Genomic DNA, 24,413 nt, shown 5'->3' with positions numbered 1-24,413 from the left:
ATTCCATCGAGGAAAAAAAACAAAGAGAAAAGTCTTAGAATAGTTGAACTCAACATTCACACAAAATAATATTGATTTAATTAAGTTATTAGATTGGGATCATTATCAGTGTGTATTCAAAGTTAAATGTGCAATTTGAACAAATTCAACAAACATTTAATCCTTAAAAGGATTGTTATATGCTGCAACCTGCAGTCATGAATTTGCACTGCGGTCTGTTTTTATGTTGTGTTGTCTGTTCTCTTAACCAAAACATTGCACATTTCTCTGGCAGAGCAAACTTCTGCGCGATTAGCAAACATCTGAAGTGTGCCCTGCAGGCCTCCCCCACTCTTGGGCTTCCTGATTCATCCAAGCCCTTTGTTCAGTTTGTGGACGAGCGTCATAGCGACCTCCTTCGCCTAGTGGAGTATTTCCCTTTGTCAACTTGATCTGGTGGCACAGCGCCTTCCTGCGTGCCTTCTCGCAGCGGCCGCCTGTGAACAGACTATTCTCGCCACACATGACTACATGGGGTATTCTCCATTAACTTTGTGTATTTCTCATTGTGTAATTCTAATTTACAGGAGCAACGCTCTTCTCACCCATCTGCTGCGCGTTGGCTTCGCTACAACAACTGTTGGGTCACTCCTATGTGACGGCTACTCTTAGCCCTGCCACTCTTATGCCTCTGCCTGACGAAGGGGAGCCCCACACTTGTGTCTCCGACTTACAACAGCTCTTCACACTTTGTGTCGATCTTATCGACACACCTTTGCAAAACTCACTTATTTTTTATGTTGATGGCTCCTTGTCACGACACCCTGACACAGGTTCCTGCCGCAGCAACTTCGCTGTTGTTGATGACTTCCACGTTGTGACTTCCTCACCGCTCCCTTCTCATTACTCGGAGCGAGCGGCTGATTTGATAGCGCTCACTGAGGCCTGCCGCCTAGCAGAAGGTAAATGTCACAATCTACTAGGACTCTCGTTATGCCTTCGAAGTGGTTCATGACTTCAGCGCCCTCTGGTGTCATCATAACTTTTTGAAATTTGATGGCAAACCTATTCTTCACCATGACAAGGTTGCTGCTCTCCTCAACGCTATACTACTCCGTTCAGTTATCGCTGTCTGCAAATGTACAGCACACACAGTCTGCTGCCAAGGCTGCCTCACTAACCCCCTCCCTCACATGCCCCTCTTCTTCTCACTGACCTTCACTCACTGTCCACTCCCACTGAACGCACTTTGTGGCGACAGTTCGTGGTGTCTTTTGTGGATGGTGTCTCGATGGGCCCGAATGTAAGCCTTGCCTCCCTCGTCGTCTGTTTTTTTTGTTATGCAAAACTGACACATGGGTTGACACTTGGGTTAGACCATGTGTCTAAATGAGGGATTGTTTGCTGCAGTTCAGAGTCAGTGGTTTACGAAGGGCTTTTGCAGCTAATGATGGATTTTGTAGAACTGACACCCTGTAAAGGGTGTCTAGTTATGGGAGACATGTTTTCGAAATGGATTGAAGTATTTCCAGCAAAACATGCATCAGGATCTACGATGGAAAAAAAAAAACACTGACCAAAATTATTCCCAGATGGGGAATCCCTGAAAAACTTTCCTCTGATAATGGCACACAATTTCTTAAATGAAGTGATGACCCACTTCAGATAGGTTACAATTTGACCTCAGAACACATTGTAGTCACCACCCAAACTCTGGTGGTGCAGTTGACAAAGAAAATGCGATTTTGAAATTCAAATTATGTAACTGTTGTGAAGACACTAAATAAAATTGGATTAAGTGCCTACCAATAGTGTTGATGTATATGAGAATAGGCGTGCGTCCTAGGCACAATTTATCTCCCTTTGAGATCCGCTTTGCAGGGCCTCTAAATGTCGTATTGAACCCTCCAGGCTTGCCGATGGACACACATCTTTGCGAAGACAACATGATCAGGTTTTGCACGTCTTTGACTAATTTGCTCCACAAGTCTTCTCCGCACTTCCCAGAGCGGCTGAGGGATCCCCGCACAACATCAAACCTGGCGACTTTGTGTTGATCAAGAACTTCTGGCGAAAGACGTGGAGACATAAGCGCTGGTTTGGGACCTTTGAAGTCCTCTTGCACCTTCCATGGTCTCAACTTCTCCTCCAAAAGCCCGGCCTGATAAAGCTGAATACTGACCGCGACCGAAAAGGAGCAGCTTGCTGGATAAGATCGACGAGGCTGAATAGTCTCGACAGACTGTTCACTTTTACGATACACTTTAAACTACAATCAGGGCTGGTAACTGATTGCAAGGCGACACTCCAGCAAAGTGTTGCAAGTTGATAGGTCGTAAGATGAGCAGAAAATACGTCATGACCTTCAAGCCGGGCAACGATCCATCACCTCAACTGTTGCGCGCGCATTACACGCACTTGGGCACTTTCATCCTGCAACAAGGCAGAAGAAAGACGACAACGACTTCTCCCGGGGGTTTCACCCCCCTCCTCTATGGTTTAGCACTAATTGCCACAATTTTGTATCTTACGAGACATGACAACTATGACGAGCTTCTTTGGTTACATGCGCTCGCCACTACCTATGTTCATTTCACTTCCTACAGTATATGTATGCTTGGTTTCTTTACACCCTTCATGTGGCATGGCGCTCACATTCGTTCTAATTGCTATATTTGTTTTTTCATGCCGCTGCAAACCTACATGTGGTGCCTTCCCCAGTTCCGCAATTTATCATCACTCTTTCCTTGCACCTTAACTTCCTTTATCAGTCCACAGTACCTTAACCAAACCGTCCTTGAGGTTCTTGATTCTAGCTGGTTCACTGGACACGGTTGGCAGGCTTGGCTACATCTTGTTTTCTGTGTCGCTCAAGGAAAAGATAACTGTGAACAGGCCTTTCTTCCTTGACTCCCTCCCATTTAGGTTTAACTGTGCGTTTGTTCTTCCGTGTTCTTAAGAGACAGGGAGACGCACGGGGCAACAGAAGGTTCCTCTCTTAACTCTCTCTTTGCAAAGATTTCATTAAAATGACAAAAGAAAAATTGTTTCCTGATTTAATTCCAAAATACGAGGCATCCCATTTGACAGTTCTAGTATAAAATTGTCGACTGAATGTCGACCCAACCCTCCAAGGTTACTGGCCAGATTCAACTACTGACCGTCTCGTCGACCCTCTCGTTCTTTGCGTCGCTCATCGGCCCTCCTTTCTCGGTCCTTCAGCTCTCGTTGGTCTTTCTGCTGCTCACGCAGTTTTCTGTCGCGCTCCCGCTGCCGCTCCTGCTGTTCCAGACGGTCCCTGTGGTCCAAAAAAAACCCAGGAGAATCCAGTCGGGGTCTGTCCGGACAACCAGAAGCCCAATTTTGTCAATGCAGATTTTAGAAACGTTATTACTACAATGCATCACAAAGTTAGGACCGCAGAGGTGCTAAATAACTGACACGGCTATACTTAATGTTCAAACCTCTGTAAACTGTAGTCTATTGAGCGCACCAGTATGTAAGCCGCACGCGCTAAATAAAAAGAAATCATCTTTAAACTATTTTCACACAAGGTTTACAAGCTGCACATATTAATCATAATGTGATGGCCCTTCTGATGCGCACACCTTAGCCTGAAGCTACCTTCAGTAGTGTAAGAGAGTTCATTGATGACGGCAACAAGAAGTACAGTCAGCAAACTAAAGTCACGCTTAACTCCAGCAGTTCTAATTGTTTCCACACAGCAAAGAGAATAATGTGCAGTGGGAGAAAAAATTATGTGAACCCTTTTGAATTTATTCTGCATTGGTCATAAAATCTATCGTCATCGAAATCACAAGAATAAATAATCTGAGGGGCGAAGAAAAAGTAAGTGAACCCGTGGATTTAATAACTGGTTGACCCTCCTTTGGCAGCAATAACCTCAACCAAACGTATCCTATAGTTGCAGATCAGACGATCAGGAGGATTTTGGAACCATTCCTCTGTACAAAACAAGATACCTGGGATGGCTGATGTGACTCTTGAGGTCATGCCACAGCATCTCAATTAGGTTGAGGTCAGGACGTTGACGGGGCTACTCCAGAACACGTATTTTCTTCTTCTGTAGTGGGCCTCTTTGGCTTATTGTTCTCTTGTAACACCCATCTCCTTTTCAGCTTCACCTGTTCTCCCACAAACCCCATTCTTGCTTCATTTCTTTAATGTATGGTAGATGGATGGTATATTTTTTTATGTATGGGAGATTGTCAAAAGAGATGTAGGCAATGGCATGTGCCCATGATTTCTGGAAGTCTTCAGCTCAAATAAGTTTCTTTTTTACCTTAATGAGCATTCTGCACTGTGTGCTTTCCGTCATCTTTACAGGATGACCACTCCTTGGAATTAAGTCCTGGATTGAAATGCTGTGGTATGACCTCAAGAGAGCTTTTCACACGAGACATCCCAGGATTCTTGCTGAACTGAAACACTTTTGGAAAGAGGAATGTTCCAAAATTCATCCTGGTGGTCTGATCTGTAACTTGAGGTTATTGGTGCCAAAGGAGGGTCAACTAGTTATTAAATCCATGGGTTCGCTTACTTTTTCCTCCCTGTCCTGTGAATGTTTACGTTATTTAAAAATATATATATTAAAACGTAATTGTTTTTGTGGTATTAGTTTAAGCTGTATTTATTTTTGCAATTTAGATTAAGCTCATACTACATTTTGTGACCAATTTATGCAGAAATTTAAGAAATTCTAAAGGGGTCACATACTTTTTCCTCCCACTATAAATGCCTGAGAGTATTGTAGGATGTTTTACTTGTACCTGTTACTGTCATGTTTATGCTAAAGTAACAGTTGTTTGATGGTTTAAAATGACCACAAAAGTGATTTCTGCTAGTCCATCTGCTGCGTTTCCTATCTGCCGGACATACAGTCCCCTCCAAAAAATATTGGAATGGCAAAGTCAATTTCTTTGTTTTTGTTGTATAATGAAGACATTTGGGTTTCAGATCAAAAGATGAATATGAGACAAAAGTTCAGAATTCAAGCTTTTAGTTCATGGTTTTTATATCTAGATGTGTTAACCAACTCAGGACAGAGCACCTTTTGTTTGAAGCCACCCACTTTTCAAGTGAGCAAAAGTACTGCAACAGAAATTATTAAGTTCAAGTGAATAATATTTATTATTTGGTGGCATAACCCTTACTTGCAATAACTGCATCAAGCCTGCGACCCATTGACTTCAGACTGTTCCATTCTTCATTTGAAATGCTTTTCCAGGCCTTTACTGCAGCCTCTTTCAGTTCTTGTTTGTTTCTGGGGGTTTCTCCCTTCCGTCTCCTCTTCAGGAGGTAAAAACCATGCTTTATTGGGTTAAGGTCTGGTGATTAACTTGACCAGTCAAAGACCTTCCACTTTTTCCCCCTAATGAAGTCCTTCGTTGTGTTGGCAGTGTGTTTTATGTCGTTGTCTTGTTGCATGATGAAGCTTCTCCAAATTAGTTTGGATGCATTTTTCTGTAAATTGTCAGAAAAAATGGTTTTGCCGACTTCAGAATTAATTCTGCTGCTACCATCATGAGTTACATCATCAATAAAGACAAGTGAGCCCGTTCCTGAAGGATCCATGTAAACCCAATCCATGACATTACCTCCACCATGCTTCACAGATGAGCTTGTGTGTTTTGGCTCATAAGCAAATCCTCTCTCTCTCTCAATATTTTCGCCTTTCCATCACTTTGGTAGAGGTTAACCTTGGTCTCATCAGTTCATAAAACTTTGTTCCAAAACATTTGTGGCTCTTCTCTGTACTTTTATGCAAAATCCAATCTGGCCTTCCGATTCTCTTTGATGAGTGGTTTGTATCTTGTGGTATGGCCTGTTTATTTTGTCTCTCGAAGTCTTCTTCGAACAATGCATTGTGATACCTTCACCCTTGCCCTGTGGAGGTTGGCAGTGATGTCACACTGACTGTTGTCTTTGGGTGTTTCTTCACAGTTCTCACAATGTCTCTGTCATCAACTGCCGTTGATACCCTTGGCCGACCTGTTCGACGTCTGTTGCTCAGTACACCAGTAGTTTTTTTTCTTTTTCAGGACATTCCAAATTGTTGTATTGGCTATGCCCAATGTTTGTGTAATAGGTCTGATTGATCTTCCCTCTTCTCTAAGCTTCAAATTTGCTTGCTTTTCTCCCATAGACAGCTCTCTGTTCATGTTTGTTTAATGACAAATGCAGTTGTCACAGGTGAAACACAAAGCCAAAAACAAGCACTATCTAATGTTTAAGCAATCAATCTAAAAGGCAACACCCGAGCCACTAGAAACACAACGTGTTCCAATACTTTTGCTCACTTGAAAAGTGGGTGGGTTCAAACAGAAGGTGCTCTGTTCTGAGTTATTTAACACATCTAGATGTAAATACCATGAATTGAAAGCTGGAATTCTAAACTTGTGTCTCATCTTCATCGTTTGCTCTGAAACCCAAATGTCTTCAGTATACAACAAAAATAAAGGAATTTACCTTGCCATTTCAATACTTTTGGAGGGGACTGTATGTGAAACTAATAATAAAGCAAGTTATACTAAAAAGTATTTTGATGCTTAACGCAAGAACACTTTGCCTCTCATTTTAGACAACTGCTAGCTATCTGCCGAACTAAACACTACACGTTCAGGGAAGGGCAGAATACATGCAAATACGAGAGAAAACAAAAACTGGCAAATGTACTGTATGAAATAAAAAGGGAGAAAGAGCACAAAGTAACAAGTGAAAATACAGCAAGTGCCACAACAAAAGTACCCATCCATTCTCTTAACCGCTTATCCTCACTCGGGTCGCGGGCGTGCTGGAGCCTATCCCAGCTGACTCTGGGCGAGATCCGGGGTAAACCCTGAACTGATCACCAGCCAGTCGCAGGGCACACATAAACAAACTCACATTCACACCTACAGACAATTTAGAGTCTTCACTCGACCTACCATGCATGTTTTGGGGATTTGGGAGGAAACCGGAGTACCCGGAGAAAACGCACGCAGGTACGGTGGGAACATGCAAACTCGATAAAGGCGAGGCCAGATTTGAACCCTGGTCCTCAGAACTGTGAGGAAGATGTGCTAACCGTGCCGCCACACAACAAAATATGTACAACAAAAATAATGCATTGCGTTTTCCGCATAAAAAGGGTAAGCGCTCTTTTAGAAATACTTTATGTAAATAGCAATAAACACTTCAACATGGAGCTCATCAATTTATGAACTGTAAACATGATTTTGGCAAGTTGAAGAGAGGCTAAGAATAAATGAGAACGTGATCGGCAAAACCCGTAAATAAGCCACAACGTATAAGCTGCAGGGGTTAAAGCTAGGGGAGAAGGCTGTGGCTTTTTTGTGGCAATTTTAGCACGGTGCCTTTTCCATATTGCGTTCACCTCTCTCTGCGTGAATGAGCTCTGGCCTGCTCCCTTCGTTTCTGCCTCTCCCAGTCTTGCCGAGCTTTGTCTTCTTCCCACTGACGCTTCCTGCGATCGCGGTCCCTCTCTTTATCTTTGGCCCGTGCATGCTTCCCTGCTGTAAAGGGAATACCTTCAGTGGATGCAAATATATATTTTGTGCTACAAATGTATGGAATTAGACCCCGCACCTCCCTCAGCAGAGTGACTGCGATGGCGTCTTTTCTCTTTTCTCTTCTCCTCCTTTCTGTGGTGAGATTTTTCTTTCCTTGCAACTTGCTGTGGAGGCTTAATAGCTAGAGAATCGTCTTCCTCTCCTCTGCGTTTAAAAAAAAAAAAAATTATTGTGAGACATTTTGCACCAACAAGGTCTAGTGGAGCTGGTGTCATTTTTACACACCACCACCACAGTAGTTGTAACGTTATTGCTGGGCCGCAATAGAGTTTCAAGTATGATAAAGGATGCATTTTAATCTGCATTTTTTCAGTGTAGCATAAAATCCAGTGTATGTGCAACCCATTTCCACATTGGTCCAAAATTGGTCAAAGCACTTCCTCCTCACTCGAGTGAATGGCGAAGGGGACCGTAACAAAGCACCCGTAGGAACTTGTCTAAAATCTTGTTTTTTTTTTAACACAAGATGTCACCACAGAACCACCAAAGATGACAATAACTCTTTCCTTTCAAAAACACAAGAATAAAACTGTGTTTTTTCATCTTCGCAATATTGCTAAGATACGGCCCATCCTATCCACTCGTGACACAGAGATTGTATTACTCCCATTCTGGCCAACTTGTATTCGCTGCCGGTCCACTTGAGATGTGATTTCAAGGTCATGTTACTTACTCGTAAAATATTACACGGGTTAGCACCCTCTTATCTCTTATATCTTAGTTGTACCGTATGTTCTGTCCCGAAACCTATGCTCGCAAAACTCTTTTGGTGACTCAGAGAGCCAGAAAGAAGTCTGCAGGCTCCAGAGCATTTTCTATTCAGGCTCCAGTACTCTGGAATGCCCTACATGCGGATATTAGAGCTGCTACCTCAATAGGAATGTTTAAATCCCAACTTAAGACTTATTTCTAGTCTTTGGCATTTAGTTAAAGAACATGTAGGCCTGTTTTATTGCTGCTCGTCCCATCTCCTCCCGCCTCAACTCCTGCTTTGAGAGAGGGCTAGGTGACGTTGACCGAATCTGAGGCTCTTTAAATGGACTCTTACGCTATCTTAATGAACATTGTACAGCATCTTGTAATTGGTATGAACATGGTACAGTACCAGACTATGTGATAAATGTCGCCCACTCGACATCCATTGCAGCCTGGTCATCCTGGGAGGGGGATTCCCCCCCCCCATCTGCAGTCCCTTCTCAACGTTTATTTTTACCAAAATGGGATTTTGAGAGTTTTTCCTTGCCCAATTGAGGGATTTAGATTCGGGGATGTCTTCAATCATAGCCAACTGTGGGCCCTTTGGGACTATACAAATAACTACTATACAACTTGCCAATAGCCGATGTTTAAGCTTTGTTCGTGTTTACATATATCAAATTGTATTTGTATAAATAAATTATATGCATGCATTTAACTTTTGTCCGAAGACACTAGCCATACAGATTTTGTTTTAGCTTTCTGCTCTAAATAATCAACGTTATCAAATGGTGTTTTGCGAGTTAGTGCGGCATACACAGGAAGCCCGCTAACTTGTTTTCTGGGTTTGGTCACGTGACGTTCCGCATTTAGAAAATTGTACCCCCAAAGTCCAACGAGCCAAACGTGGTCAATCTAAACAATTTAATAAGTTTTGGGGGGGGGAAAGTCATCCAGTCTCATACAATGGATCGTGTTCGACTTTGGAGTAGGCTTTACACGATAAGCATTTTTGGGGCCGATCAGCGAGTTCAAAAAAACGATTACCGATCCGATCACAAGATGGAGCAATGTGTCTATTTGAATGACTTGTTCATTTAATGTATTTCCTTGTGTATCTTCAAAAGTATTCTCTAGTCAGGTCATGTATTCTAATCAGTCAGGTCAAACAAAAATTACATGAAAAAAATAACGGGCGCTAACTTACTGTAATTAAATTACTTTATTGTAATTAAATGACTTCACACACACCAAAACTTTAGAGCATGATGCGACAGAACGCCAGCATGTTTACGTACAACCGTTACTGCTAGCAATAGCTTGCTATCCTACGTAACGTTTTGTTGCCTGCTTGCGATCAAGCCGATCAGATTGGTGTAAAGTCTACTTTGGAGGCATTGCTGTATTTTGCCGTGTTAACTGATGTTTGGCACTAGCACCTGTCCTCTGTGGAATCTTGACAGGTGTAGGGGGAATTGCGAATTGTTATTTCCATCCTTTGGTCCCGTAGTTCTCCTTCCTCCGGGGTCTCTCGTTTGGCTTCCCGAGCATCCGCCTGTGGAACAACGCTCTGGGAAATCTGGGGTGAAGACAAATTTTTTTTAAAAAGCAGAAAAATAAAGCAGAGACACCGGAGTAAAAAATCAATAAACAAAAATAAATAAAAATAAAGTCAACAGCAGATAGTTAACTTGCATCATCTCAAAATAAAATGTGCACAATACTACTTGTAAATAGACAATATCATATAAAAAGATGACTCAGTTATTAATTACAAGTAGACGATCTTTACATTCTTTTGGTGCTTGGTATCGATTCGTTCTTCGAGTTGCTTTCTGCGTTTTTTCTCCAGTAGTATTTCTTCAAGAGTTTTAACTTTCCAGGTCTCTTTTTCGTCCCCCATCAGCATCCACGCTCCACCACCTACACCACAGCAACACACACGCATTTTAGAAGATTTATTCAATCAAAACCCACACCAGAAAAAGAAGTCAAGGGGGCTAAGGTCTGGTGAACGAGCTCCACTATTGGGACACCTATAGTCACAGACACATATGGGTTCTCAACTGTTCTCACTCTGGGACACGTATTTCCAAATTGTTGCAAAACCACGACCAACTTTTGTAAACGTTAAGAACAGTAAAGAAAATGTATTGTTTAAAAAAAGCTTCTAAAACCATGTATAAATATATTTTGAAACATAACCAAGTGTCAATTTCTCCATCCATTTTCTTGTCATTTATTAGATTTTCACTATTCACACCAGGGCTTGGTCCCAATTGGCTATTCAGGGTTTCCCACATATGCATTTATTTGTGGCGGGCCGCCGCAAATACATTTTGCCTCTATGTGCTCCTTTTGTGTGTCTGCTAATGATACAAAACACTGATTTTTTTTCTGGTACGATACTGAAAACACGTTCCCTCAAACGACTTATCAACAGTATCGATATTTAATTTTGAGAATTGATCTTCTGGTATCAGCGGCATTGACATTTCAGACCGTATCGATCCTTCCCCAAGCCAGTGACGCTGCTCCACTCCATATAATGGAGTCTCGGCATAGCACAAGCTTGTTTTTGTTTGTATTTTTGTGCATTTTCGCTTGGAAACGCCACTCCATGTTGGGAAAAACCTACGTACAGACGTCAGTATCTTCTGAGTTTAAGATTACACCACGAAAAGACTATTACGGAAGCAAACCAAAGCTGCAGTACCGAGCATGGAGAGTGCCCTTACATGTATAACCTTAGTTGGTTGACTCCTTTGTCCACAATTACACTGTTTTAAAGGTGCCATATTTTACCAAACCAACTTTTTCAAGTATTTGGGATGTAATAGGGGCTCTATGGTGCCCGAAATATGAATTAAAATCGTCCACGCATTCCTAAGTTACAGAGGTTTTTCTGCTAAGAGACCTGAAATCAGGTCATTTGAATTTCTCAAGCCTTTCTACGTCACTAGCGAAGCTCTCCGCCTTCCCTTTCCAATCCTGAGCCAGCGCTGTCAACATAAAAAAACATGTGCTCTCACAAGTGGGTCTTTTTACACGGAGGCAACCAATGAGAGGAAAGAGGGCGGTCTGAGCCAAATATGGACAAAGCTGATACAAAACTGGGTCAAACAGAAGTAGCTGTGAGAGGGACCTTTTCTGGACACTCGTATGACAAAACCAAGGTGTTTTTTGAAAATGAAATTTCACCTTTGGGGGAATATTATATGGACTGACGAGATGACACTTGAGCTTTTTGGAAGGTGTGTCTCTCGTTCCATCTGGGGTAAAGGTAGCACAGCATTTCAGAAAAAGAACATCATACCAACAGTCTAACATGGTGGTGGTAGTGTGATGGTCTTGGGCTGATTTTCACCTTCAGGACCTGGACAATTTGCTCTGATTGATGGAACCATAAATTCTGCTCTAACTCATTCAGTTCCAGCCATTTTTAGAAAAGACACATTTCTTTGAGGATTTTGACCGATCTTTCAAGGCCTACAGGATATTGTGTTCTCTGACAATGTACATCCCAAACATATAAAATAAAAGGAAGGACTTTGGTCTTTCAATAGGGAAAAAAATCTTTATCCTATCTTTTCCCGGTATTTAGTTATGTGCAGTGAAACATAGGTATTTTTTTCCTTTTTTTGGCTCTGTCTCAAAAAATGGTGATAATTGACTTTTTGTGAAAAGCAGCATTATGCGACAGTAACATCAATGCTTGTGTATTTTTTTTTTGCTTTTTGTCACATCTCACATCATCAAGGTTGAGAGTGCTGTTTGTCAAATCTAACATGGTGTATAGCTGCCCTCTGCTGGCAGTTTTCGGTAGAAAACAAATGAAACACAGCTTGAAAATTAGTGTATTTACACATCAGACTCTTCTCCAGCCAATTCCTTGAAAAAACGTGTTTGACGAGAAAACTCATCAACGGTAGGGAATGTATTGATTCTACTTGTGACGAGTTAATTAGTCAACGGGACTGAATAAGTTAACAGAAAATCCAAAGGGAGAATGTTCAGCCATCAGTTTGTGACTTGAAGCTGAAGCGCACTTGGGTTCTGCAGCAGGATAACGATCCAAAACACAAGCAAGTCGACTTCTGAATGGCTTAAAAAAACAAAATGGAGTGGCCTCGTCAAAGTCCGCACTTCAATCTGATTGAAATGCAGTGGCATGACATTAAAAAGGCCATTCGTGCTCCAAAACCCTCCATTTTTGATGAATTCAAACAATTCTGCAAGGAAAAGTGCGCCAAAATATCTCCACAGAGATGTGAAAGACTCATTGCCAGTTATAGAAAACACTTGATTTTAGTTGTTGCTCCTGAGGATGGCCCACCCAGTTAATAGGTTTAGGGGGCCGTTACATTTTCACAACTTTTAATATATATTTTTTTCGCAATAAATGAAATCACCATTTTAAAAAAACTTTCAAAATACTTTTTTCACAATACTGTATTGTCAAGCTACCGGAGGTTAGCTCGCCGCCTTGCCCCAAACGCATTAGTGATGCATCCATACAGTCAATTGTTACTGTTTGAGATAGCAGCAGCTGCCACCAACGAGCGAGGAAGCTACTGCCTCATTTCTGCCTTCAATCTTTAAGGCGGCTCCACTGCCCTAACCCAGACAGCTCCGGAGGCATAGTCAAGAGCTGCTCAGGTATTGTACGCGTTTAATTCATCCATCCATTTTCTGAGCCGCTTCTCCTCACTAGGGTCGCAGGCGTGCTGGAGCCTATCCCAACTATCATCGGGCAGTTTCTCTTTTGTATTCATTAATTTCTCTTTAATCAAGCAAAAATATAGTTTATCCAAATAATCGATTGTTTGATAGAATTTTCAGTACGATACTAGAGTACTAAAATATTAGTTACATGCAGCCCTACATTCAACTCCTCTGTTATAATGTATTTTTATTGTTTCATAAAACCCTTGCTTCAGGTCCCTGTGCAATTAAGCAGCAAAAAAAATTGCTCCTCTGACTAAGAAAGTTGCTCCTCAAATGAAGAAATGATAAGCAAAACTGCTCCTCAAAGAAAAAGAAAAAGAAATTCAAGCCGAGATTCGCCCGGAGTTCCTAAAGGCTCTGGATGTTGTGGGGCTGTCTTGGTTGACACACCTCTGCAACATCACGTGGACATCGGGGACAGTGCCTCTTGATTGGCAGACTGGGGTGGTGGTCCCCTTTTAAGAAGGCGGACCGGAGGATGTGTTCCAACTACAGGGGGATCACACTCCTCAGCCTCCCTGGTAAGGTCTATTCAGGGGTGCTGGAGGAGAGGAGGGTCTGTCGGGAAGTCGAATCTCGGATTCAGGAGGAGCAGTGCGGTTTTCGTCCTGGCCATGGAACAGCTCTACAATCTCAGTACGTCCTGGCCATGGAACAGTGGACCAGCTCTACAATCTCAGTAGGGTCCTCGAGGGTGCATGGGAGTTTGCCCAAACAGTCTACATGTGTTTTGTGGACTTGGAGAAGGCGTTTGACAGTGTCCCTCGGGGAGTCCTGTGGGGGGTGCTTCTGGAGTATGGGGTACCGAACCCACTGACACGGGCTGTTTGATCCTCGTATGACCAGTGTCAAGAATTTGGTTCGCATTGCCGGCAGTAAGTCGAATTTGTTTCCAGTGAGGGTTGGACTCCACCAAGGCTGCTCTTTGTCACCGATGCTGTTCATAACTTTTATGGACAGAATCTCTAGGCGCAGCCGAGGCGTAGAGGTGAGGTGTTCCGGGCACGTCCCACTGCGAGGAGACCCCGGGGACAACCCGGGACAGGCTGGAGAGACTATGTTTCCTGGCTGGCCTGGGAAAGCCTAGGGATCCCCCCGGAAGAGCTGGTTGAAGTGGTTGGGGAGAGGAAGTCTGGGCTTCCCTATTAAAGCTACTGCCCCCGCGACCCGACCGCGGATAAGCAGAAGAAAATGGATGGATGGATGGATGGAATGACAGTTTGTGGAAAACTGACATGAGCCCAAAATGGTGGTCATCATTGTCATATTATGTGTCCTCGATGTGCCTTCTGGTAAGAGAGGCATAGGAAGAGTGATGACTGATGAATTTTTGATTGTGTTGTGCTCAAGACCACACTATCCAAGACCAAGACTTGCCCAAGACCAGAGCCTACCGAGACCAAAACACGACCAAGACTTTTGGGGGTGGAGACCGAGTCAAGACCACGACCGAGACAAGGCGAGACCGTGACAAGACCAAAATCATAAAAATCTATTTTAAAAACGATGACAAGGTTGAACAGTTAATGTGCATTCGCTTTTTAAATATTTTTTTTCTTTTAAATACATCTGACAGCCAAAAACACAGTGTCTTCAACTCTTTCAAAAGACAACATGCAAAAAACTAAAATATTCAACAACAACAAGAAACTAATTCTCGCAAAAAATAAAACCGTATTTAAAAATTAAGATTTGAAGAAGAGTTTAGCTGCATTGAAGAAATAAAAGAGACTGCAGCATAGGGTTGGACATCGAGAATCGAGAACAGATTGGAACCGGGATGAACGTTGCGGTTCTCCCGGAATCATTCAAATTAAAAGATTTCGGTTCCAAGTTTCAATGCTTACAGTCTGCTGACCCCGAAGAAGAGAGAGATGCGAAAACCAATGAAGAATGCGTACAAAGACGTGCTTGTGCCCAACGGCGGCGGAGAACAAAAGTATGTCTTAACTCTAACCTTAATGACCAGTCGCCTCAGTGCAACACTTGGAATAAGATTTTATTGTGCAAAGGAGGCTTTCACGATATGTAGAAGTCTGACGGGCGCCCTCCCGCTCTGAGCTTCAGCCTACACCGCACGGAGCTTCAATGAAGTCAACTCTCAGTCAAGTGGGTGAATGAAACAATAAAATATGTCTATGCCAACATTGAGGCAGCTAACAAGGTAAACATTTGGCTGCAAAAGTGCAACCGATGGTTTTTAGTGTTTGTTTTAGTCTTCAAACCAACGTAAGAGCCGATGACAGGAAAAAAAAAAAAAAAAGCTGAACATTGAGCTAAAACTTCACCAAGGATCAAACTAGCAACTTTACATCACAATGAATTGGGACAACATTCACATAAACATCTCAGAGTATCACAAACACTAACCTTAAAGGAATCAACGTTTTATAACATTTGGTTCCATTACTTTCGTTTTCAAAATTCACGAGTTCCGGTGCGTATCCTTCAAAATAAAAGGCTACAAGCTTAAAACAGGAAGTCAAGCTGAAACTTGCGCATATAAAGCATTTGACGGGATAAATAACTATTTTAACAATTCTATATTTAACTTTTAGCTGAAATAATTAATGAATATTAAGTCAATTGGGTTAGTTCCACACACATTGCCTTTTAATTCATAGGTGTGATATTGATACTGGTTATAAGAAACCCCGAACTATTCATTTTAGTGTATGCTGCGGGCTGCTAAGAAAATGGGTGTTCATAATTTGGACACCCTTGATTTAAACCATGCAAACTTTTTTGACCCAGCCCGCTAAAAGAATCGGAATCGAAATGAGGAATCAGGACTGGACACGTTCAAATTCAAACGATGCCCAACCCTACTGCAGCAGTTTGTGACCTAAACGTGCACGGTGGGGTTTCATCATAATTATCATCAACTAAATTGGCTAGTTTTTCCACTCTTTTATGGTGGGGTCGATTTTGATTTGGCATAAAGTGCAACCAAAGTATAATACATGTTTAAAGCATGCTACTGAAACACAGTCATACACAAATTTGACACACACGTGACGGAGCACATTGTAACCTGGTTCTCATCAGGAGTGCATGTGCACCAAAAGTACGCTAAAAGTAAAACTGTTTGTATGCGTGTAAAGTTATCCATTAAAACACATAAATTGACTGAGCACTAAATTAGGTACAGTGTCGCAATTCCCATTGTGTGTTGGGGAAATATTATGCAACATATACATAGTATTGTTACGCAGCGGTGTTTAAACTTTGTCTTGCATCTTGGAGTAAACGTGTCTACTCGCGCTTTTTTTCCCCATGTGCCTTTTACCACAAAGGCATATTTATTCGGCAACTTGGATCAGAAAAAAATGACACATCCATGTCGGGTTCAGCTTTGTAGTAAGTATACTAATCTAGCGGTGTGTCATACACTACGCAGCTTCTCATTGGCTGACCAAAATGTCATATCCTGGAATATCTACAAGTTAAAGCCATTGATATTAACTTAATAAGGAATAGCAACATTGTAACAGAATAATAAACAAGTATACGATGCATATAGAGATTAAATATAAGCATATACTTTACAATAAATTGCCAAGTAACACTACTGTTTGAGTTGGCAGCTGTTAAGTGGCTGTTGGGAAGCCGTAATGCTTTATTTTGAAGGGGTTTTCCAAAATAAAGCAGTTCCTCTTCACGTCAGTCACAACCTTGTGAATGGTATGGTGATTACGGGGGTGGTGGAGAGTTATTAACATGAATTTCATGTCTTTATTTTTTTGACTAAGCACTTCTCCTTATCACATTAATGAAGTTGAAGAATAGCAGATCAGTGCTGGTCTCGACGGAAAATCCCAAGTCCGGCCGGGCCGACACCGAGACTAGACCAAGACTTTTGGGAGCCGAGTCAGACACAATACAAAGACCTTCAAAATGTGGTCTCGAGACCAAGATCGGTCTCGAGTGATACAATACTACCTTTTAGGTTAAATATGTCAGTGATTCAAATTCTGTAGGTTATTATTCTGAAGTTAATGTTGAAATAACAATCCTCAAGCACTCTCTCCATCTCTTTCTTTCTATCCATACATGTGTAGTATGCAGAGTATCCATAAAACAACACTACCAATAACCATAAACAAGACTTGGGAGTTTAAAGTACTCTCGGTCCCACAATCTTGCTCGCTATAACCATAAAAAACTATAGCCGTCCCAATCCCAATATGATCATCCTGCTATTCTTTTTTTTTTGTACCGAAGGTAGCCGGGATGGGCTCCAGCGCTCCCGTGACCCTTGTGAGGATAAGCGGCTCAGAAAATGGATGGATGGATGTATATGCAAGTGAACTTGTCTCCAATACACTGAGATATGTAAAACTGCATTAATAAGATTTAAGCCAGTACATAAAAAAAACTGTGTAATCATATAGGCCAACAATGTACAAAATCCAACAGAAAAAAAGAGAAACAATTTAATTACTTGCCAGCAGCAGATATTAAGTTGTCTGCTCTGAAATATATTAACATACTGTATATGCTTGCTCTCAGTTTGATTATCACAATGAGATCCCCAGAGGCCTATACTGAATAGAAATTTGTTTTTTAAAGATTGTATTATTTTAGTTTTTCGCCCGAAGTCCGTTGGCTGCAGCATACCCGCGACCCTAGTGTGGATAACCGGTGCAGAAAATGGATCGATGTACACTGACTGTACAGCTACAACTGTTGTGATGAAGTTGCGCTGAGCTTAGCTAACCGGTACCGCAACTATAGCTTCGCCGGCTAAATATGCAGATCGAGGAGAAATTACAAACGCCAACACGACAAGCTCTTGAGGGGTTTCCTTTCTATGTGTGGGGAAACGACATACTGCTTCGTTGCCAACACGTTCAGCTAAAGTCAGCTCGTTTATCAATCAGCACCGGCGACATTTGCCTCAAACTACATGAAGCTTACTTCTTGTAGGACGAGGAATTGTTGCTTAACTAATAGTAAAATTAACGAATAAAAGACAGTGTTTCATCCATCGAATTTACACGCCAGGGAACATACTAGTTCAATTTATAAAGGAGCAAGTAGGACATAACAAACCTGGAATACGCTCAGCAGTACTCTGGCACACCGGAAGTCTTAAAAAAAATGCCGCCCAACAAGCAAAGTAGTTGGGTAGGCGCCACCTACTGGTTTGGAAGGTGGACCATTTCATTTGACAGGTTCTCAATGTCGGTCTTTGTCTACGATTAGGTATTGATTTGTTATTTGTATTTATTTCCTTTCTTATCTTAAGTGTGAAGTCCGTGTGGGACAGTCTGCGTAGATACAAATATAGTGTAACAGATCGTATTATTAAACAGTCTGTTACACATACTGAATTCTGTAAACAGTAAGCACATATGTGTACAGTATGCCTAGTTTCTCGGCAGGTCACGCCCCACTGCAACATGATTGGCTCTTGCGTCGCATTTGTCCGCAATGAAAACAAAATTTAAGGCGGTTTAGAATGGGTTATGGTCAGGATTAGGGTGGGTCAGAGTTTGTGGGAAACATATTACCGCCGCCACACTTAAGTCACATCATTTACCGTCTGGAAGCAGTAGGGCGTGTTCTACCGGGATACAGCAGCCAATTATGCACAGTGGCGCGTGTCCTGCAGCCAGTAATATTGGAGCAGGGCGTGTCCTGCCGAAAAACGATTAACGCATACAGTACATTGAACCTGAATTAGTTAATCTTCTTCTTTTGCTTTAGGGGTTGCCACAGCGCGTCATCCTTTTCCATATAAGCCGATATCCTGCATCCTCCTCTCGAACACCATGTCATGTCTTCCCTCACGACATCCATCAACCTTCTCTTTGTTCTTCCTCTAGCTCTCTTGCCTGGCAGCTCCATCCTCATCATCCTTCTACCAATATACTCACTATTTCTCCTCTGGACGTGTCCAAACCATCGAAACTTGGCTGTCCCTCTGATGACCTCATTTCTAATTTTATCCAACCTGGTCACTCCGAGCGCGAACCTCAACATCTTCATTTCTGCCACCTCCAGCTCTGCTTCCTGTTGTCTCTTCAGTGCCACTGTCTCTAATCCGTACATCATGGCTGGCCTCACCACTGTTTTATAAACTTTGCCCTTCATCCCAACAGAGACTCTCTGTCACATAACACACCTGACACCTTCCTCCACCTGTTCCAACCTGCTTGGACCCATTTCATCACTTCCTGACCACATCACCTTTGCTCTGGACGGTTGACCCCAAGTATTTAAAGTCCTCCACCCTTGCTATCTCTTCTCCCTGTAGCCTCACTCTAAACCCACCACCCCTCTCATTCATGTACATATATTCTCTTACTTCGGCTAATCTTCATTCCTCTTCTTTCCAGTGCATGCCTCTATCTTTCTAACTGTTCCTCTAGCTGCTCCCTGCTTTCACTGCAGATCACAATGTCATCTCCAAACATCATGGTCCACGGGGATGTCATCTGTCAGCCTATCCATCACCACTGCAAAAAGGAACGGGCTCAGGGCTGATCCCTGATGCAGTCCCACCTCCACCTTAAATTCGTCTGTCACACCTACAGCACACCTCACCGATGTTCTGCTGCCCTCGTATATGTCCTGTATTATTCTAACATACTTCATTCTGCCACTCCAGACATCCGCATGCAGTACCACAGTTCCTCTCTGGGTACTCTGTCATAGGCTTTCTCTAGATCTACAAAGACACAATGTAGCTCCTTCTGACCTTCTCTGTACTTTTCCATCAACATCCTCAAGGCAAATCATGCATCTGTGGTACTCTTTCTAGGCATGAAACCATACCGTTGCTCGCAAATACTCACTTCTGTCCTGAGTCTAGCCTCCACTACTCTTTCCCATAACTTCATTGTGTGGCTCATCAACTTTATTCCTCTATAGTTCCCACAGCTCTGCACATCACATTTGTTCTTAAAAATGGGCACCAGCACACTTTTCCTCCATTCCTGAGGCATCTTCTCACGCACTAGAATTCTATTGAACAAGCTGGTCAAAAACTCCACAGCCACCTCTCCTAGATGCTTCCATACCTCCACAGGAATGTCATCAGGACCGACTGCCTTTCCATTTTTCATCCTCTTTAATGCCTTTCTAACTTCCCCCTGACTAATCATTGCCACTTCCTGGTCCACCACACTTGCCTCTTCTACTCTCCCTTCTCTCTCATTTTCCTCATTCATCAACTCATCGAAGTATTCTTTCCATCTAGCTAGCACACTGCTGCCACCAGTCAACATATTTCCAGCTCTAGCCTTAATCACCCTAACCTGCTGCACATCATTCCCATCTTTATCCCTCTGTCTGGCCAGCCTGTATAGATCCTTTTCTCCTTCTTTAGTGTCCAACCTGCCATACATGTCATCATATGCCCCTTGTTTGGCCTTTGCCACCTCTACCTTTGCCCTGTGTCGCATCTCAATGTATTCCTTTCGCCTCTCCTCGGTCCTCTCAGTGTCCCACTTCTTCTTAGCTAACCTTTTTCCTTGTATGATTTCCTGTACTGTGAGGTTCCACCACCAAGTCTCCTTCTCTCCTTTCCTGCCAGAAGATACACCAAGTACTCTCCTGCCTGTACTTACCCATAACTTCTTCATCACCCCTATCTCCTTCACCAACATGTCCATTACAATCTGTACCAATCACGACTCTCTCTCTGTCTGGGATGCTCAGAACTACTTCGTCTAGCTCCTTCCAGAATTTCTCTTTCACCTGTAGGTCACATCCTACCTGTGGGGCATAGCCAATAATCACATTATACATAACACCCTCAATTTCAAGTTTCAGCCTCATCACTCAATCTGATACTCTTTTCACCTCCAAGACATTCTGAGACAACTCTTCTTTTAAAATAACCCCGACTCCATTTCTCTTCCCATCTACACCATGGTAAAATAATTTAAACCCTGCCCCTAAACTTCTAGCCTTACTGCCTTTCCACCTGGTTTCCTGGACACACAATATATCAACCTTTCTCCTAATCATCATGTCAACCAATTCCCGAGATTTTCCTGTCATAGTCCCAACATTCAAAGTCCCCACATTCAGTTCTAGGCTCTGTGCTTTCCTCCTCTTTCTGCCGAAGAACCCGCTTTCCACCTCTTCTTCTTCGACTTCGACCCACAGTAGCTGAATTTCCAACAGCGCCCTGCAGGTTGACGGCGCCGGTGGCGGACGTTGTTAACGCGGTCCACCACCGATCCGTTATGGAATTCTTTGGATGAACACTCATTTTTGTTTGGCAAAGTTTTAAGACGGATGCCCTTCCTGACGCAACCCTCTGCATTTATCTGGGCTTGGGACCTACAGTTTGCACTGGCTTGTGCCCCCCATAGGGCTGCATTCCTATTATTCCATTTTTAACCTGAATCAGTTAATAAAGTGGTTTATGTGAGTGTTTCTTAATTCCGGGGGTCCCTAAAGCCAGATTATGCGTGTTGGCCCCATATTGGCCCGCTGTTGAGATACGTCAGCGCGTCCACCATATTGGATGTGTCATATTTGTGTAGTTTGACTGAACATAATAAAGCGACACTTTACTCAAGTGCACAGAGTTATTCCTCTCATCCACACGGTCACACACAGTAATATATTTGGGAAATAGCCAGGGCAACAAAAACAATTTCGCAATGTAATTTTAAATCTGGCGGCACGGTGGGCAACTCTTAATTGACAACTCTAAATTGCCCGTAGGCGTGAATGTGAGTGCGAATGGTTGTTTGTTTATGTGTGCCCTGCGATTGGCTGGCAACCAGTTCAGGGTGTACCCCGCCTCCTGCCCGATGATAGCTGGGATAGGCTCCAGCACTCCCGCGACCCTTGTGGGGATAAGCGGCTCAGAGAATGGATGGATGGATGGATGAATTTTAAATCTTTACAACAGTATTTCGATCTTTATCAACTCAGTCACAGTATTACATAGATTAGTAGTCATAAACACTCATGTAAACACAACAGATTGGTATTGGTACTAAGCTACTGTACGTTTCCAACTACATTTAAGCAGATCATCGCCTGGCACCGTGGGGGACCGAGGTTCAAGACCCCGACTGGACCATCCGCCAACATCCCCCGGACTCATGGTTGTGGTGTCTTTGAGCGAGACACTGATACCCAGAAATGCTACCCGGGCGCTTCAGCTGCCCCCTGCTCCAGTGTGTTCCACTAACATGTGGATGTGTTCACTGTGATGGGTTAAATGCAGAGAAAAAAATTTGTGTACATGTATGCATGTTCATGACAATAAAAGGTGATTCTTCTTCTTCAAAACCTCACGCCTTCATATCGATCTGATCTCCCACTTCGAATTCTTAGGTCTGATTCCTCCATCAGCCTCATCGTCCTTCCAGCTCGTTCGTCCACCATGGGGTCCAGAGCCTTCAGCCGCTCTGCTCCTCGGCTTTGGCACTCCCCCCCTCCTGACTTCAAAAACCAGTTTTAAAACTTGCTTGAAAACTCAGACCAAGACAGGCCTTTTCACTGTGATTGTTCTCCCCACTGTTATTCTGCTGCAATTTTATATTTTTTGTTTACTGTAATTTTCAAATTGTATATTAACTGTGTTTTGACTGTCCTGTACCTTGATTGGCTTGAAAAGTGCCTTTAAATAAAATATTATTATTGTAAACATCAGATTTATATATATATACAGTGGGTACGGAAAGTTTTCAGAGCCCCTTAAATTGTTCACTCTTTGTTATATTGCAGCCATTTGTTAAAATCATTTAAATTAATTTTTATTTGATTACATAGTACACATAATATATATATATATATATGTATATATATATATATTTATATAGTAAGCATATAGTTGGCACCTCTCTGTTTCCCAAATATGCACACACACACAAATATATTTGGCACCAAAACCGCATACAGTATGTCACACACAGTAGATAATCCTGCCTCTCCATTATGGTTCACAAATGTGTTTGCTGTTAATGTGCAATTAAGAACGTCAATGTAATTAAGTTCCCATGAGTGACTGTATAATGTAATACAATTTCAGACTGCTGTATTCTGTATTATTTGGGACATAAAATGCAAAGTAATCAATGTTATTTGCATCTTTGAAGTAATTTTCAACTTTGTTTTTTGGACCAATCGTATTGGAAATGTCAATAGTTCTGTTAGCAGGTTAAAAAACAAAAAGTATATGCATTAGTTAGCATTCTCTTCAACCTGGTTTTTAGTAAGCTTGAAGACATATTTGTTCAAATGGTTCCAGTTTATTGGCAGCCACTGAATCACTTTAATTACAGAAATAAAACTACCCTACTGGTAGACTCCAGCTTGTACAATGTGGTTATGCAGAAAAATTGCAGACTGCACAGAGTGAGGGTAAGAATAGATGTAACTAAACTACAGTGACACATACTGTTGTTTCTTAAGTCCTTCCTAGCTTCCAGTGGCTCCATTGAGATTTGAACATTTTAACCCAAACTCATTTTAGTTGACTACAGAGGTCAAGAATGCGCTTAGGAGGCCCGCCATTGACTGCATAAAAAACACACACACACACACACACACACACACACACACCCTTTGGTTTAGCAAACATTGTGAAAGCTGCACATTTTCCTGTCTTTCTCACATCAAAAACCTCTTTTTTGCAGACAGGTCAAAACAAAAAATGAGCTACACAAAATAAACCAAAAGTTACTAACTTCACACTCACTGAATTTAAATGGCGACACGACACCCCTAATGGACTGGGGCTGTTTCGTGACGTCTGGATACACAAGTGGGACTAGGGCAACACTTGTATATACATGATTACTGCTATTCTTAACCATGTGGTGAGGATTTGCTCTCATCAATCATTCATAATTCAGAAACTACATTATGAGTTTATTCCCATCAATTGCATTAGTTGTGACTGTAGACAAAACTCGGACAACTTAATGGGAGCCATTGAATATTTTTCTTATTTGGGAGGTCAAACTCCCTTCACATATCTTTGAGTCTAAATTGGCAATTATTGCATACAATAAAATGAAGCAATGGTGGACCATAGTAAAGACTCCTCGTAAACTTCCCCAATAAAAAAAAAAAATAATAATAAAAAAAATAATTAAAAACAAAAATCTGAAAAATGCTGACTGGTACTTAAAAATCATATCGGTCTGATTTCAGCTGCCACAACAGCACTGTCGCTATAACCTCCAACTGAACAATTTAAAACAAAACAAAAACTCCCAAATGCAACTAATCAATGGTACATTCTCATCACAGTGTAGTCACAAACTCTAATAAGGCCAATTCAGCATACGGAATCCAGGTAACAGAAACAGCACCATGAACGCCACTTGACAATGGTAACTACGGTCAACTAAGCCTTTCTTCTTTATTCACATACATGTCATTACAAATAAAAAAATAATAATAAAAACAAACAGTAAAGAACTAACTCCAAGCTGG

At 42.1% G+C, this 24,413-nt stretch overlaps 2 protein-coding genes across 8 annotated transcripts in view; both read right to left on the bottom strand.

The window, feature by feature from the left end:
• Positions 1-18,199, bottom strand: part of cdk11b (cyclin dependent kinase 11B) — a 34,662-nt gene extending 16,463 nt beyond the window's left edge. For 3 of the 6 annotated variants that reach the window (XM_061783947.1, XM_061783963.1, XM_061783954.1), the window contains exons 1-6: positions 18,051-18,199; positions 10,060-10,190; positions 9,707-9,846; positions 7,588-7,715; positions 7,376-7,514; positions 3,141-3,316 (exon numbers count right to left, since the gene is read on the bottom strand). In XM_061783947.1, coding sequence (XP_061639931.1) covers positions 3,141-3,316; positions 7,376-7,514; positions 7,588-7,715; positions 9,707-9,846; positions 10,060-10,190; positions 18,051-18,165 — 829 coding nt within the window. In that variant the 5' untranslated portion in view covers positions 18,166-18,199. The remainder of the gene's footprint in view (positions 1-3,140; positions 3,317-7,375; positions 7,515-7,587; positions 7,716-9,706; positions 9,847-10,059; positions 10,191-18,050) is intronic. The other 3 variants (XM_061783972.1, XM_061783982.1, XM_061783993.1) reach the window with 3 other exon arrangements.
• A 5,623-nt stretch (positions 18,200-23,822) lies between these two features.
• The window catches only part of rprd1b (regulation of nuclear pre-mRNA domain containing 1B), a 9,634-nt gene continuing 9,043 nt past the window's right edge, over positions 23,823-24,413 (bottom strand). For both annotated transcript variants that reach the window (XM_061783933.1, XM_061783925.1), the window contains one exon: positions 23,823-24,413. This exon is cut by the window's right edge and continues 398 nt beyond it. The gene's annotated coding sequence lies outside the window, so the exon portion shown is untranslated.

This window comes from Phyllopteryx taeniolatus, chromosome 1 (genome assembly GCF_024500385.1).
Source record: "Phyllopteryx taeniolatus isolate TA_2022b chromosome 1, UOR_Ptae_1.2, whole genome shotgun sequence".
Taxonomy (NCBI): Eukaryota; Metazoa; Chordata; class Actinopteri; order Syngnathiformes; family Syngnathidae; genus Phyllopteryx; species Phyllopteryx taeniolatus.
This window is presented reverse-complemented; position numbering and strand designations above follow the sequence as displayed.